Source organism: Xenopus laevis, chromosome 5S (genome assembly GCF_017654675.1).
Source record: "Xenopus laevis strain J_2021 chromosome 5S, Xenopus_laevis_v10.1, whole genome shotgun sequence".
NCBI classification, from domain to species: Eukaryota; Metazoa; Chordata; class Amphibia; order Anura; family Pipidae; genus Xenopus; species Xenopus laevis.
In genome coordinates, this window is record NC_054380.1 from 49,041,407 (window position 1) to 49,055,899 (window position 14,493).

The 14,493-nt window shown below is 42.7% G+C and overlaps 1 protein-coding gene across 1 annotated transcript in view; it reads left to right on the forward strand.

Annotated features, from left to right (window-relative positions):
- The window catches only part of ust.S (uronyl-2-sulfotransferase S homeolog), a 131,671-nt gene extending 118,390 nt beyond the window's left edge, over positions 1 to 13,281 (forward strand). Inside the window, exon 8 of the mRNA XM_018265309.2 lies at positions 12,443 to 13,281. Coding sequence (XP_018120798.1) covers positions 12,443 to 12,732 — 290 coding nt within the window. The 3' untranslated portion in view covers positions 12,733 to 13,281. The remainder of the gene's footprint in view (positions 1 to 12,442) is intronic.
- The last annotated feature ends 1,212 nt before the right edge of the window (positions 13,282 to 14,493 follow it).

Consider the following 14,493-nt stretch of genomic DNA (forward strand, 5'->3'; position numbering starts at 1 on the left):
TATGAGGTGGTTGTATTGACAGTAGCGCCAATGCAGGGTCTAAGGGAAGATCTATAGCTGATGACTTTTGAGATACATTTTAAGATTGTCGCCCAATATCCTTGTATCATATGACACTCCCACCTCATATGAATCATGTCTCCCTTCTGTGTTGCATCTCCAACATTTGTTGGTAGAGGTAGCAGGAAACATCTTATGTAGGCCTGCCGGGCATCTATACCAACGGTAGAGAATTTTATAATTGGTCTCTTGGGCTTTATAAGTAGTTTCCATCGTATGCGTCAATTTAAAGCTTATGTGCCACTCTTCCTCTGTTATTCTGCGATTAAGGTCTTTAGCCCATTTTTCAGTAAAACTAGGGAGGTGCAACTGCTTGAGGTTCCAAATGATATTATAAATTTGTAAGATAGTGTGTTGTGGTGGCTCCTTGTGTCTGTTAATAATTTGGCCTTCTCAGAATGTGTCTGAAACCAATGTACCAATTGGTGATGCATACATTTAAAAGGAAAAGAATCTGCTAGCTCACCAACTATGGTATTAAAGGGGGCTATTCCATCGGAACTTTTAACCAGAGTAAAAGGAAGAGTTTCTTGCCTGCGTTTATGAAGAAAGCCTTTGCTTAAAATTCCCAGAGGGAAAGTGGGATTGCCGATCAAAGGAGTCATTGGCCCTGGTCGCATTGAGAGTGGGATTGATAGAGCTATTTTGTCCCAGATGGAAAGGGATGTTTGCATAATAAGGGGTAGTATACGTTTATTGGGTCGCTCGGACGGCTTTAGCCAAGGTTGTTGGCTGCTGTTAAAGGCTGTCGGATTTGGCTTTTTTCAAATTGGGTCCATAGTTTGCAGTGTTTATAGTGGAAGCAGTCAACTATTCACTGGCAATTTGCCGCTTGATAATATTTGACATATCTGGAAGTCCTAAGCCCCCTCTTTGTTTATGTGTAAATAAGTTTGGTCATTTTAGTCTCTGGGGTTTATTTTCCCAAATAAATTGTACCAAGGCTTTATTAATTTTCTTAAACATTCGTGGAGGTGGCTGATGAGGTATAGTTTGAAAATAATATAAATATTTTGGTAGTATAACCATTTTTATAGCATTAATTCTGCCAAACCACGTTAGTTTTAATGGCTCCCAGATTTTGTTTGAGTTGATTTAACAATTTATTATAGTTTAAAGCTGCTGCCTGACTCAGATCTTGTGGTATTTGGATCCCCAAATATTTAAGTGAATGTATTTGCCAAGCAAATGGAAAGTTTTCCTTTACACGTTGGGCTTCTCCTTGAGATAATGAGATATCTAAAGCTTCTGATTTTGTTGTTTTAACTTTAAAATTACTGTACTTCCCAAAGTTTGCTAATTCTGTGAGAAGCGGGGGTATAGATAGTAATGGAGACCTAAAAAATATTAAGAGGTCGCCCGCGAAAGCCGCACTTTTGACCTCTCGGTCTGCAACTTTTGGTCCAAGTATTAATGGGTTTAGTCTTATAGCATTTACTCGATGCTCCATGGTCAAAATATAGAGATAAGGGGCACCCCTCAGGCCTGGATTTGTGGAAAGGCCACCTAGGCCCGGGCGGCAAGATTTTAGGGGGGCGGCATGCTGCTCTACCACACCCACATTGGTTCAAAAACACTGGGTATGCACTGGAGATCAATAATTTTTTAAATTTCCATTGCTCCAGTCCAGATGATGAAAATTTGCATGAATAAAGGGGAGGGGACAGGGGCGACGAACGGCAGTGGGCCTAGGGGCACCCACTATATAAATCCGGCCCTGACACCCCTGCCGCGTCCCATTGGATAATTTGAATAGTTCCGATAGTATCCCATTTACTCTAATCTTAGCCGTGGGTACGGTGTATAAAGCTGGCCACAGACGCAAAGGTCCGATCGTACGAATCAACGTACAATCGGACTTTTCCCATCTCCCGACCTGCCACTAACCATTAAGCTCAAAGTCTTACCACTCACATCAAATAAAGATCAGCCGATGTTCTGCCCCTGACCCTGACAGCAATCGTACGATAGTTATGGCCAACAAAGCTAGTGACAGTCTCCCTCTGAAAATCATGTGATCGGCAATACACGCAAAGATATTATCGGCAGCCAACAGAAATTTTCGAACCTGTCCGATCGACCGAACTCCGCTGTAGACAATGAAGCATGTTAAAAGGAAATTAAAGGAACAGTAACACCAAAAAAAAGAAAAAATTATGAATATACAAGGAACTGTTGTCCTGCACTGGTAAAACTGGTGTGTTTGCTACAGAAAGTGTATAATAGTTTATATCAACAAGATGCTGTTTAGACAGAGGGCAGCCATTCTGTGGTGTTTGGCCTGTAGCTGTCACTGTGCACATGAGTTGTGTTGTACATTAGGGATGTAGCGAACGTCGGAAAAAAAGTTCGCGAACATATTCGCGAACTTGCGTCAAAAATGCGAACGGTTCGCGAACGTCGCGAACCCCATAGACTTCAATGGGAAGGCGAATTTTAAAAGCTAGAAAAGACATTTCTGGCCAGAAAAATGATTTTAAAGTTGTTTAAAGGGTGCAACGACCTGGACAGTGGCATGCCAGAGGGGGATCAAGGGCAAAAATGTATCTGAAAAATCCATTGTTGACAGAGCGCTGCGTTTTGTGCTGTAAAGGGCAGAAATCACACTACATTTCTAAACCTGTGTAATAAAATGCTTTAAAACGTCCGGCGTCTACATGCCAATCAAGTCGTGTAAAAGTTACAGCCTGTTCACACGCAAAGACGAAACGCGGTGCTTACTGCAACGCTAAAAGACGCAAAGAGCTTTAATGAATGATACCGTCAAGTGAGCAAATAATAGTTTTTATTTACTAGTTGCTTGTCACCTCCAGGATGTTCGTCCTGTTGGTGGCAATATTTCTGTAGTGGTGTGTTTAGCAGTCACCGTGCTTGTGCGCACGTGCACGGTCAGGCAGAGGTAATTCAATGTACAGTGAAGTGAACCAAAAAACACTGATTCTGCAGTGTGGGCCCAGTTTTGGTCTACTTTATTGATCACCTGCGGTGACCATAAAAGATGCGATTTTGCCACTGTTGCAGAACCCTGAAAAATTAGGCATGTGTACTTTCCTGAAAAATTATGTTTTTTTTTGTCGCAGCCACTGAACCAGAAGTCCAGAAACAATATGCCATATAAATGCTGAAAATATTAATTTTTTTTTGTGGCAGCCACTGCAGCACAGAGGCCAGAAAAAATATGCCATATAAATGCAAACAATATTAATTTTTTTTTGTCGCAGCCACTGCAGCACAGAGGCCAGAAAAAATATGCCATATAAATGCAAACAATATAAATTTTTTTTTGTCGCAGCCACTGCAGCACAGAGGCCAGGAAAAATATGCCATATAAATGCTAACAATATAATTTTTTTTTGTCGCAGACACTGAAGCACAGAGGCCAGAAAAAATATGCCATATAAATGCTGAAAATATTCAATTTTTTTGGTCGCAGCCACTGAAGCACAGAGGCCGAAACAATATGCCATATAAATGCTGAAAATATTCATTTTTTTGTCACAGCCACTGAAGCACAGAGGCCAGAAAAAATATGCCATATAAATGCTGAAAATATTCTGTTTTTTTTGGTCGCAGCCACTGAAGCACAGAGGCCAGAAAAAATATGCCATATAAATGCTGAAAATATTCATTTATTTTTGTCGCAGCCACTGAAGCACAGAGGCCAGAAAAAATATGCCATATAAATGCTGAAAATATTAAATTTTTTTGGTCGCAGCCACTGAAGCACAGAGGCCAGGAAAAATATGCCATATAAATGCTGAAAATATTCTGGTTTTTTTGGTCGCAGCCACTGAAGCACAGAGGCCAGAAAAAATATGCCATATAAATGCTGAAAATATTCATTTTTTTTTCACAGCCACTGAAGCACAGAGGCCAGAAAAAATATGCCATATAAATGCTGAAAATATTCATTTTTTTTTCACAGCCACTGAAGCACAGAGGCCAGAAAAAATATGCCATATAAATGCTGAAAATATTCATTTATTTTTGTCGCAGCCACTGAAGCACAGAGGCCAGGAAAAATATGCCATATAAATGCTGAAAATATTCTGTTTTTTTTGGTCGCAGCCACTGAAGCACAGAGGCCAGAAAAAATATGCCATATAAATGCTGAAAATATTCATTTTTTTGTCACAGCCACTGAAGCACAGAGGCCGAAACAATATGCCATATAAATGCTGAAAATATTCATTTTTTTTGTCACAGCCACTGAAGCACAGAGGCCAGAAAAAATATGCCATATAAATGCTGAAAATATTCTGGTTTTTTTGGTCGCAGCCACTGAAGCACAGAGGCCAGAAAAACTCAGGATTTACCTGGATTCAAATTAAACCAGTAGGGTTTGCACCCTAGTTTGTAACGGTGGTGGAGGGAGGAGGACGCTAAAGGACAGCTGTATGTGGAGTCATGAGGCGTGCAGAGAAGGACAGCTGCATGGGGAGTCAGAATCAGAAACTCAGAACAAGTCTTCCGGCGTGCAGTAACCCTCCGAGATCCACCCCTCATTCATTTTAATAAAGGTCAGGTAATCCACACTTTTGTGACCTAGGCGAGTTCTCTTCTCAGTTACAATCCCTCCTGCTGCACTGAAGGTCCTTTCTGAGAGGACACTTGAGGCGGGGCAAGACAAGAGGTTCATGGCAAATTGTGACAGCTCTGGCCACAGATCAAGCCTGCGCACCCAGTAGTCCAGGGGTTCATCGCTCCTCAGAGTGTCGATATCTGCAGTTAATGCCAGGTAGTCCGCTACCTGCCGGTCGAGGCGTTCTTTGAGGGTGGATCCAGAAGGGTTCTGCCGCTGCCTTGGACAAAAAACATTTGCATGTCTGACGTTACAGAGTGGCCAAAGTGCTTTGTCCTTGCAGGTGCGCTCGTGGCAGGATTACTGGCACCTCTGCCCCTGGAATGTTGATGAGTTCCTGAAGTGACATCACCCTTAAAAGCATTGTACAACATGTTTTGCAGGCTGGTTTGTAAATGCAGCATCCTTTCAGACTTGTGGTATGTTGGTAACATTTCTGCCACTTTATGCTTGTACCGAGGGTCTAGTAGAGTCGCGACCCAGTACAGGTCCTTCTCCTTAAGCCTCTTGATACGGGGGTCCTTCAACAGGCATGACAGCATGAAAGACCCCATTCTCACAAGGTTGGATGCAGAGGTATCCATCTCCGCTTCCTCGTTATCAAGGACTGCATCATCCACGGTCTCCTCCCCCCAGCCACGTACAAGACCAGGGGTCCCCAAAAGGTCACCACTAGCCCCCTGGGAAGCCTGCTCCTGTTGATCCTCCTCCTCCACAAAGCCACCTTCCTCCTCTGACTCCACTTCTGACACCTCTCCCTGCGTTGCAGCAGGTGCCTGGGTTCGTTCTGGTGATTCCGACCAGAAATCGTGCGCTTCCTGCTCCTCGTCACGCTGGTCTACAGCCTCATCTGTCACTCGTCGCACGGCACGCTCCAGGAAGAAAGCAAAGGGTATTAGGTCGCTGATGGTGCCTTCGGTGCGACTGACCATATTTGTAACCTCTTCAAAAGGGCGCATGAGCCTGCAGGCATCGCGCATAAGCACCCAGTAACGGGGGAAAAAAATCCCCAGCTCTGCAGATCCAGTCCTACCACCCAGTTCAAACAGGTATTCGTTGACGGCTCTTTGTTGTTGCAGCAGACGTTCCAACATGAGGAGCGTTGAATTCCAGCGAGTCTGGCTGTCGCAAATCAAACGCCTGACTGGCATGTTGTACCGCTGCTGAATGTCAGCAAGGCGTGCCATGGCTGTATAGGAACGTCTGAAATGGGCCGACACCTTCCTGGACTGCCTGAGAACGTCCTGGAATCCTGGGTACTTTGAGACAAAACGTTGTACTATTAAATTCAGAACATGTGCCATGCAGGGCACATGTGTTAAATTGCCCAGTCTCAGTGCTGCCAACAGATTGCTTCCATTGTCACACACCACTTTTCCGATCTTCAGTTGGTGTGGGGTCAGCCACCGATCGGCCTGTGACTGCAGAGATGACAGGAGTACAGATCCGGTATGGTTTTTGCTTTCCAGGCACGTCATCCCCAAGACAGCATGACAACGGCGTACCTGGCACGTCGAATAGCCTAGGGGGAGCTGGGGGTGCACAGGTGTGGAGGAGGAGGACCCAGCAGCAGAGGACGAAGAAGAGGAAGAAGATGAGGTAGAGAGCGAAGGAGGAGTAGAGGTGGTGGCAGAACCGCGTGCAATCCGTGGCGGTGACACCAACTCCACTGTCGTTGTTGAGCCACACATTTCCTGCTTCCCAGCCATGACCAAGTTCACCCAGTGGGCAGTGTAGGTGACATACCTGCCCTGACCATGCTTGGAGGACCATGCGTCAGTAGTCATATGGACCTTTGGCCCAACACTAAGTGACAGAGATGCGGTGACTTGGCTCTGCACATGGTGGTACAGGTGTGGTATTCCCTTTTTTGAAAAAAAATTGCGGCTGGGTACCTTCCACTGCGGTGTCCCAATTGCTACAAATTTGCGGAAGGCCTCAGAGTCCACCAGCTGGTATGGTAAAAGCTGGCGGGCTAAGAGTGCGGACAAGCCAGCTGTCAGACGCCGGGCAAGGGGGTGACTCGCAGACATTGGCTTCTTACGCTCAAACATGGCCCTCACAGAAACTTGGCTGGGGGCAGATGACTGGGAATGGGAACTGGTGGTCAAGGTGGAAGGCGGAGTGGAGGGTGGTTCAGACGGGTCAAGGACAGCAGAGGTAGAGCAGTAAGATGCTGGACCAGAAGGAGGGTGGCTTTTAGTTTGCCTGTTGCCTTTGAGGTGTTGCTCCCAAAGTGCTTTGTGCTTGCCGTTCATGTGCCTTCACATAGAAGTTGTACCTATGTGGCTGTTGGGCTTCCCAAGACTCAGTTTCTGACTGCACTCATTGCAAATTACAACGCTTTTGTCAGAGGCACACACATTAAAAAAATCCCACACTGCTGACCTTTTTGAGGCTGGCAATCTGGCGGTAAAAGTAGAAGTCGGCGGCGTTGGCGGCAATGGCGGGTGCGTTGGCCGGCTGACCACAGGTGCCGATACATGTTGTTGCCCTACTGTTCCCTGCGAGCTGTCCTCCCTGCTTCTTCTAAGTCTTATTCTCCTCCTGCCTCTCTGACTCTCCGTCTCTCCATCTGAACTATCCTCCTCTTGCTCTCTTCTACTGGGCACCCACAAAACATCAATCTCCTCATCATCATTCTCCTCAGATGCATCAATTTCTTCTAACAGCTCACAGAAGGAAGCAGCAGCGGGGACCTCCTCGTCATCACTCATTATGTCCATCTCTGTTGTGTTCTCTGCCAGAATTAAATCTGGTGTAACGTCCTCATCTCCTTCATCTTCTTCTGCCAATAATGGTTGCGCATCACTCAGTTCAAGAAACTCATGTGAAAATAACTCCTCTGACTCCAGTGAAGAAGGGGCGCCGGTGGTGGAGGAAGTGTTACGTGGGGTGCCCATAGCAGTGGAGGATGAGGATGTTGTGGTAAAGTTAGAAACGGTAGAGGATGGGGTGTGCTGTGTAAGCCAGTCAACTACCTCTTCAGCATTTTGGGAGTTCAGGGTCATTGCCTTTTTAAAACTGGGCAATTTCCTAGGGCCACAGGATAGCATAGCAGCACGGCCCCTAGTGCCTCTGCGTGGCGGCCTGCCTTTGCCTGGCATTATTTTTAAAACAAAAACAACAACAACTCAGGTGGTGTTTCTGGAGACGGTATTATTATTGATATTTAGACAGAATGTGAACAAGCTCACACAGCTAGATGGCAGTGGTTTGAAAATGAAGAACACACTGGGCAAATAATGCCTACAAGATCAACGTATACACTACAGCAGTGGTGGATACGGAATATATTATTGCTGCTTGAAAAACATCACTCAGGTGGTGTTTCTGGAGACGGTATTATTATTGATATTTAGACAGAATGTGAACAAGCTCACACAGCTAAGTGGCAGTGGTTTGAAAATGAAGAACACACTGGGCAAATAATGCCTACAAGGTCAACGTATACACTACAGCAGTGGTGGATACGGAATATATTATTGCTGCTTGAAAAACGTCACTCAGGTGGTGTTTCTGGAGACGGTATTATTATTGATATTTAGACAGAATGTGAACAAGCTCACACAGCTAAGTGGCAGTGGTTTGAAAATGAAGAACACACTGGGCAAATAATGCCTACAAGGTCAATGTATACACTACAGCAGTGGTGGATACGGAATATATTATTGCTGCTTGAAAAACGTCACTCAGGTGGTGTTTCTGGAGACGGTATTATTATTGATATTTAGACAGAATGTGAACAAGCTCACACAGCTAAGTGGCAGTGGTTTGAAAATGAAGAACACACTGGGCAAATAATGCCTACAAGGTCAACGTATACACTACAGCAGTGGTGGATACGGAATATATTATTGCTGCTTGAAAAACGTCACTCAGGTGGTGTTTCTGGAGACGGTATTATTATTGATATTTAGACAGAATGTGAACAAGCTCACACAGCTAAGTGGCAGTGGTTTGAAAAAGAAGAACACACTGGGCAAATAATGCCTACAAGGTCAACGTATACACTACAGCAGTGGTGGATACGGAATATATTATTGCTGCTTGAAAAACGTCACTCAGGTGGTGTTTCTGGAGACGGTATTATTATTGATATTTAGACAGAATGTGAACAAGCTCACACAGCTAAGTGGCAGTGGTTTGAAAATGAAGAACACACTGGGCAAATAATGCCTACAAGGTCAACGTATACACTACAGCAGTGGTGGATACGGAATATATTATTGCTGCTTGAAAAACGTCACTCAGGTGGTGTTTCTGGAGACGGTATTATTATTGATATTTAGACAGAATGTGAACAAGCTCACACAGCTAAGTGGCAGTGGTTTGAAAAAGAAGAACACACTGGGCAAATAATGCCTACAAGGTCAATGTATACACTACAGCAGTGGTGGATACGGAATATATTATTGCTGCTTGAAAAACGTCACTCAGGTGGTGTTTCTGGAGACGGTATTATTATTGATATTTAGACAGAATGTGAACAAGCTCACACAGCTAAGTGGCAGTGGTTTGAAAATGAAGAACACACTGGGCAAATAATGCCTACAAGGTCAACGTATACACTACAGCAGTGGTGGATACGGAATATATTATTGCTGCTTGAAAAACGTCACTCAGGTGGTGTTTCTGGAGACGGTATTATTATTGATATTTAGACAGAATGTGAACAAGCTCACACAGCTAAGTGGCAGTGGTTTGAAAAAGAAGAACACACTGGGCAAATAATGCCTACAAGGTCAACGTATACACTACAGCAGTGGTGGATACGGAATATATTATTGCTGCTTGAAAAACGTCACTCAGGTGGTGTTTCTGGAGACGGTATTATTATTGATATTTAGACAGAATGTGAACAAGCTCACACAGCTAAGTGGCAGTGGTTTGAAAATGAAGAACACACTGGGCAAATAATGCCTACAAGGTCAACGTATACACTACAGCAGTGGTGGATACGGAATATATTATTGCTGCTTGAAAAACGTCACTCAGGTGGTGTTTCTGGAGACGGTATTATTATTGATATTTAGACAGAATGTGAACAAGCTCACACAGCTAAGTGGCAGTGGTTTGAAAAAGAAGAACACACTGGGCAAATAATGCCTACAAGGTCAACGTATACACTACAGCAGTGGTGGATACGGAATATATTATTGCTGCTTGAAAAACGTCACTCAGGTGGTGTTTCTGGAGACGGTATTATTATTGATATTTAGACAGAATGTGAACAAGCTCACACAGCTAAGTGGCAGTGGTTTGAAAAAGAAGAACACACTGGGCAAATAATGCCTACAAGGTTAACGTATACACTACAGCAGTGGTGGATACGGAATATATTATTGCTGCTTGAAAAACGTCACTCAGGTGGTGTTTCTGGAGACGGTATTATTATTGATATTTAGACAGAATGTGAACAAGCTCACACAGCTAAGTGGCAGTGGTTTGAAAAAGAAGAACACACTGGGCAAATAATGCCTACAAGGTCAACGTATACACTACAGCAGTGGTGGATACGGAATATATTATTGCTGCTTGAAAAACGTCACTCAGGTGGTGTTTCTGGAGACGGTATTATTATTGATATTTAGACAGAATGTGAACAAGCTCACACAGCTAAGTGGCAGTGGTTTGAAAAAGAAGAACACACTGGGCAAATAATGCCTACAAGGTCAACGTATACACTACAGCAGTGGTGGATACGGAATATATTATTGCTGCTTGAAAAACGTCACTCAGGTGGTGTTTCTGGAGACGGTATTATTATTGATATTTAGACAGAATGTGAACAAGCTCACACAGCTAGATGGCCACTGGGCAAATAATGCCTGCAAGTGCACTACTATTGGTGCACTACTATGAAGAACAGCAAACAGCACTGGACACCTTAAAGAACAGTAAGATAAGTAAAATAAAAAAAAAAATTATATGTATATTAAAAAAAAAAAATATTCTCGGGTTGGTGCTGCTGAACTACTAGGAGCAGCACAGTAGCACACCAGTCCCACTCCCCAACACAGCTAGACTAATAGCACTTGGCTGTTAAAGTAGCAAAGTAAAACAACAAAAAAGAAAATAAAAGCAGTCCTTACAAGGACTATTGGGTTATTACAGCAGTCAGCAGATGAGATCAGAAGAGATCAGTGCCCACAGCAGGCAGCTACATACAGAGCACTGCAGTAGAAGGTAGATTACTAGCCAGCAAAGCTACCCTAAAATGTCCCTCAAATCCCTGCAGACTTCTGTCCCTCCAATACAGAGCAGTATCAAGTAGATTACTAGCCAGCAAACTTACTATCAACTGTCCCTCAAATCAGTGAAATCACTAGCAGCTCTCTCCCTACACTAGCTCTTCCAAGCACACACAGGCAGAATGAAAAAACGCTGCAGGGCTTCAGTTTATATATGGAAGGGGAGTGGTCCAGGGGGTGTGGGGGTGGTCCAGGAGGGAGAGCTTCCTGATTGGCTGCCATGTATCTGCTGGTCTGGGGTGAGAGGTCAAAAAAAAGCGCCAGGTAAGGCGAACCCAAAATGGCGAACGTCGCGCGACGTTCGCGAACATTCGGCGAGCGCGAACAGCCGATGTTCGCGCGAACAAGTTCGCCGGCGAACAGTCCGCGACATCCCTATTGTACATGCACAGTACAATACAGCTTGGGGTGTTAGAGTAAAGCTACTGTTGATGTGTAATGGCTTCATGAACCTGCTAATCATCCTCGGCTACCAAAACACAACATATTCAAAAGCTTAAAAAGGAGAAAAGGCACAGATTAAATAGCAGATAACATATAAGCTCTATCATAAACTAGGGTTTATCAGGGGTTATCTATTATCTACTGTGTATCCTGTGCTTAAGGGCAGAGACACACGCTCAGATTCGGGGAGATTAGCCACCCAGCGACAAATCGCCTCTTCTTCGGGACGACTAATCTCCGCGAACTGCCTCCCGCCGGCTAGAATGTAAATCGCTGGCAGGATGGCAATCGGTGTGCTGTGTTTTCCCGAAGTCGCCCGAAGTTGCCTCGCAAAGAAACTGTGGGCGACTTTGGAAAACAAAGCGTTCCAAGTGCCATCCCACCGGCGATTTAGATTCTAGACGGCGGGAGGCAGTTCGTGGAGATTAGTTGCCCCGAAGAAGAGGCGATTTATCATAGGGCGACTAAATCTCCACAAATCTGAGCATGTGTCTCTGCCCTAGAGGATAAGGAAAGGCATTTTCTACTTGGGGGTGTCAAAATGTAGGCACCCTCAAGTGATTCTATTACTGACCTGACACCCCGTGTCCGTGCTCCTATCAGTTGAAAACTGCACCGGCCCGACAGTTATTCTATCGAGCACCATGAAGAGATCATCTTCTGACTTTCTTCATGCGGGTGCGCCTGTGCAGTACAGTGAAAAGACTAACCTCAACAAAAAAAAAAACGGTATTTCATTTTACTGCGCATGCATATGCCCTGGGAAATTTGAAGAAAGAAGAAGCTGTAAGACAATTGATCCCTGGTGCCCGCTGGAATAACCCCAGGCTGGTGCCGTTTTCTCCTGATACGAGCACCGGCCAGGGTGTCAGGTAAATAAAAACACCTGTTACTCCACTGGTCATATGCATATGACCAGTTGAGTACTTGGGTATGTACATTAGGAACCTTTGCTGACAGGTACTGCTGTGCATATACAGATAGCTGCCGTCACAGGAAAAAAGGCAATAGATTACATATTTACATAAATTCATGGGTTAAATATAATTATCAGGCCTTAATAATTGACCTTCACATCACTTATTCTTCATTTCATTTCCAGAACACAGAAAACTTGGAAACCTGACTGTCACTGTAAAGAAAACTAACCCTTCACCTGCTGCACTTCAGGTACTTTACCAGCGCATGAAATATGAATATGAATTTTACTACTATGTCAAAGAGCAGTTCCATCTGCTGAAGCACAAGTTTGGACTGAAATCTCACTTTCAGCTGCATTCCGGTGAAGACACTTCATTCACTATATCAAATCCAATGGAAACAGAAGAACCAATAGAAGATGAAGAGGACCAGGATGATGAGAAGTGGTTAGAAGATATTTATAAAAGGTGATGCACTAGTTCCAGCATCACAGTTGGCAGTCCATGTTTAAACTTTTTTGAACTAAAAAAAATGAACTCAATGTGTAATTATGGAATACTGAACCCAGTTTACTTTATAATGTTTTATGTTCAGTTTATTTGATAGAAAGAAATTAAATACATATATAAAATCTAACACAAGCATCGGAAATATTGACAGCAAACAAAAATCCAGTTCTGCTTTATGGTAATTGAAACACTAAAGAATTCCAGATTATAATTCCCATTACTAGGGAATATTTTACCAAAAATGATCTCTGGACTGAAGCCTCACATTCTGCTGCAACCTTGGGAAGACACTTATTTTACTATTCCAAATTCAATGGAAACAAAAGAACCAATAGAGGATGAAGAGAAGTGGTTAGCATCAGCACCACAGTTGAGAGTCCTTGTTTAAACTTTTCTTTATTAACACAATTTAATATGGAATTATGGAATACTGAACTCGATTTTGTTTACTTTATAATGTTTCTGTTCAATTTAATTAATAGAAAGAAATACATATACAAAATCTAACACATGCATCAGAAATATTGGCTGTATTTGCAAAAAAAAAAAAAATATTCCAGTTCTGCTCCATGTTTGAAATACTACAGAATGCAGGATTTTATGTATATGCATTGTGAGGGGGCTGCAAGGCAATAGGCTCTTTCACAAAAGATGAAAAGTAGTGATGGGCAAATCTGTTCTGTTTCGCTTCGCCGAAAAATTCACTAAACTATAGAAAAATGTGCGGAACGGCAAAAAATTGGTAAAACCCATTGAAGTCAATAGGCGTCAAAATGATTTTGACGCATGACAATTTTGACATGTGCAACAATTTTTTTTTTCCACAGCAAACTTTTGCTGCTGTTTCACAAAAACCTTTTCGGCCAGCGAAAAGTAGAAATTCACAAATCCATGCCAGACAAATAAATTCACCCATCACTACTGAAAAAGTAGTTCAAAGTCAATAGCACTCTTTATAAAAATCATATTTGCAATATGATATTTAAAGGAGTTGTTCACCTTCCAGATCTTTTTTCAGTTTTTTTTAGATAGTTACATTCTCAGTTACTTTCTATTATCTGTTTGTGCCCATTTTTCTAATATTGAAGTTTAAAATTAAAATTTTCAGTCTTATGTCTTTCAAAAGCAGCTCAGGGTGGTGTTTCCAACTGTTATAAATAAATTACTTGATACATTTCTTATATTTGGCCCTGCTGAGCAGTTTTATTATAGACAGCTGTTAAAATTGATACTATATATATATATATATATATATATATATATATATATATATATATATATATATATATATATATATATATATATATTCCACAGATACTGCTGAGATACGTATCAACTAAATGTAGCAAATTGTAACAGTTTAGAATGTGCACCTGGAGTACTGAGCTGCCAGACTGAAACACCAGAGACAGAAACATTAAACAATAATTTTGGGTATTTTTTGAGTTATAAAATAAAAAATGTAAAGCAAAAGAAAAAAAGTATTTATTTCTGATGAAAATAACTGAACTGAAAAGCGTGTTTGGATGGTGAACAACCCTTTGAATAAAAACTGCATTTCCCTCATACATTTGCAGTTATCCGATTCATACATTATGGGGCACATTTACCTAGGCTCCTTCGGCTTCGAATGTCGAAGGATTTACCGATATTCCTACGATCTAAGGAATAATTGTTCGATCGAACGATTAAATCCTTCTAATCGAACGATTCGAACAATTTT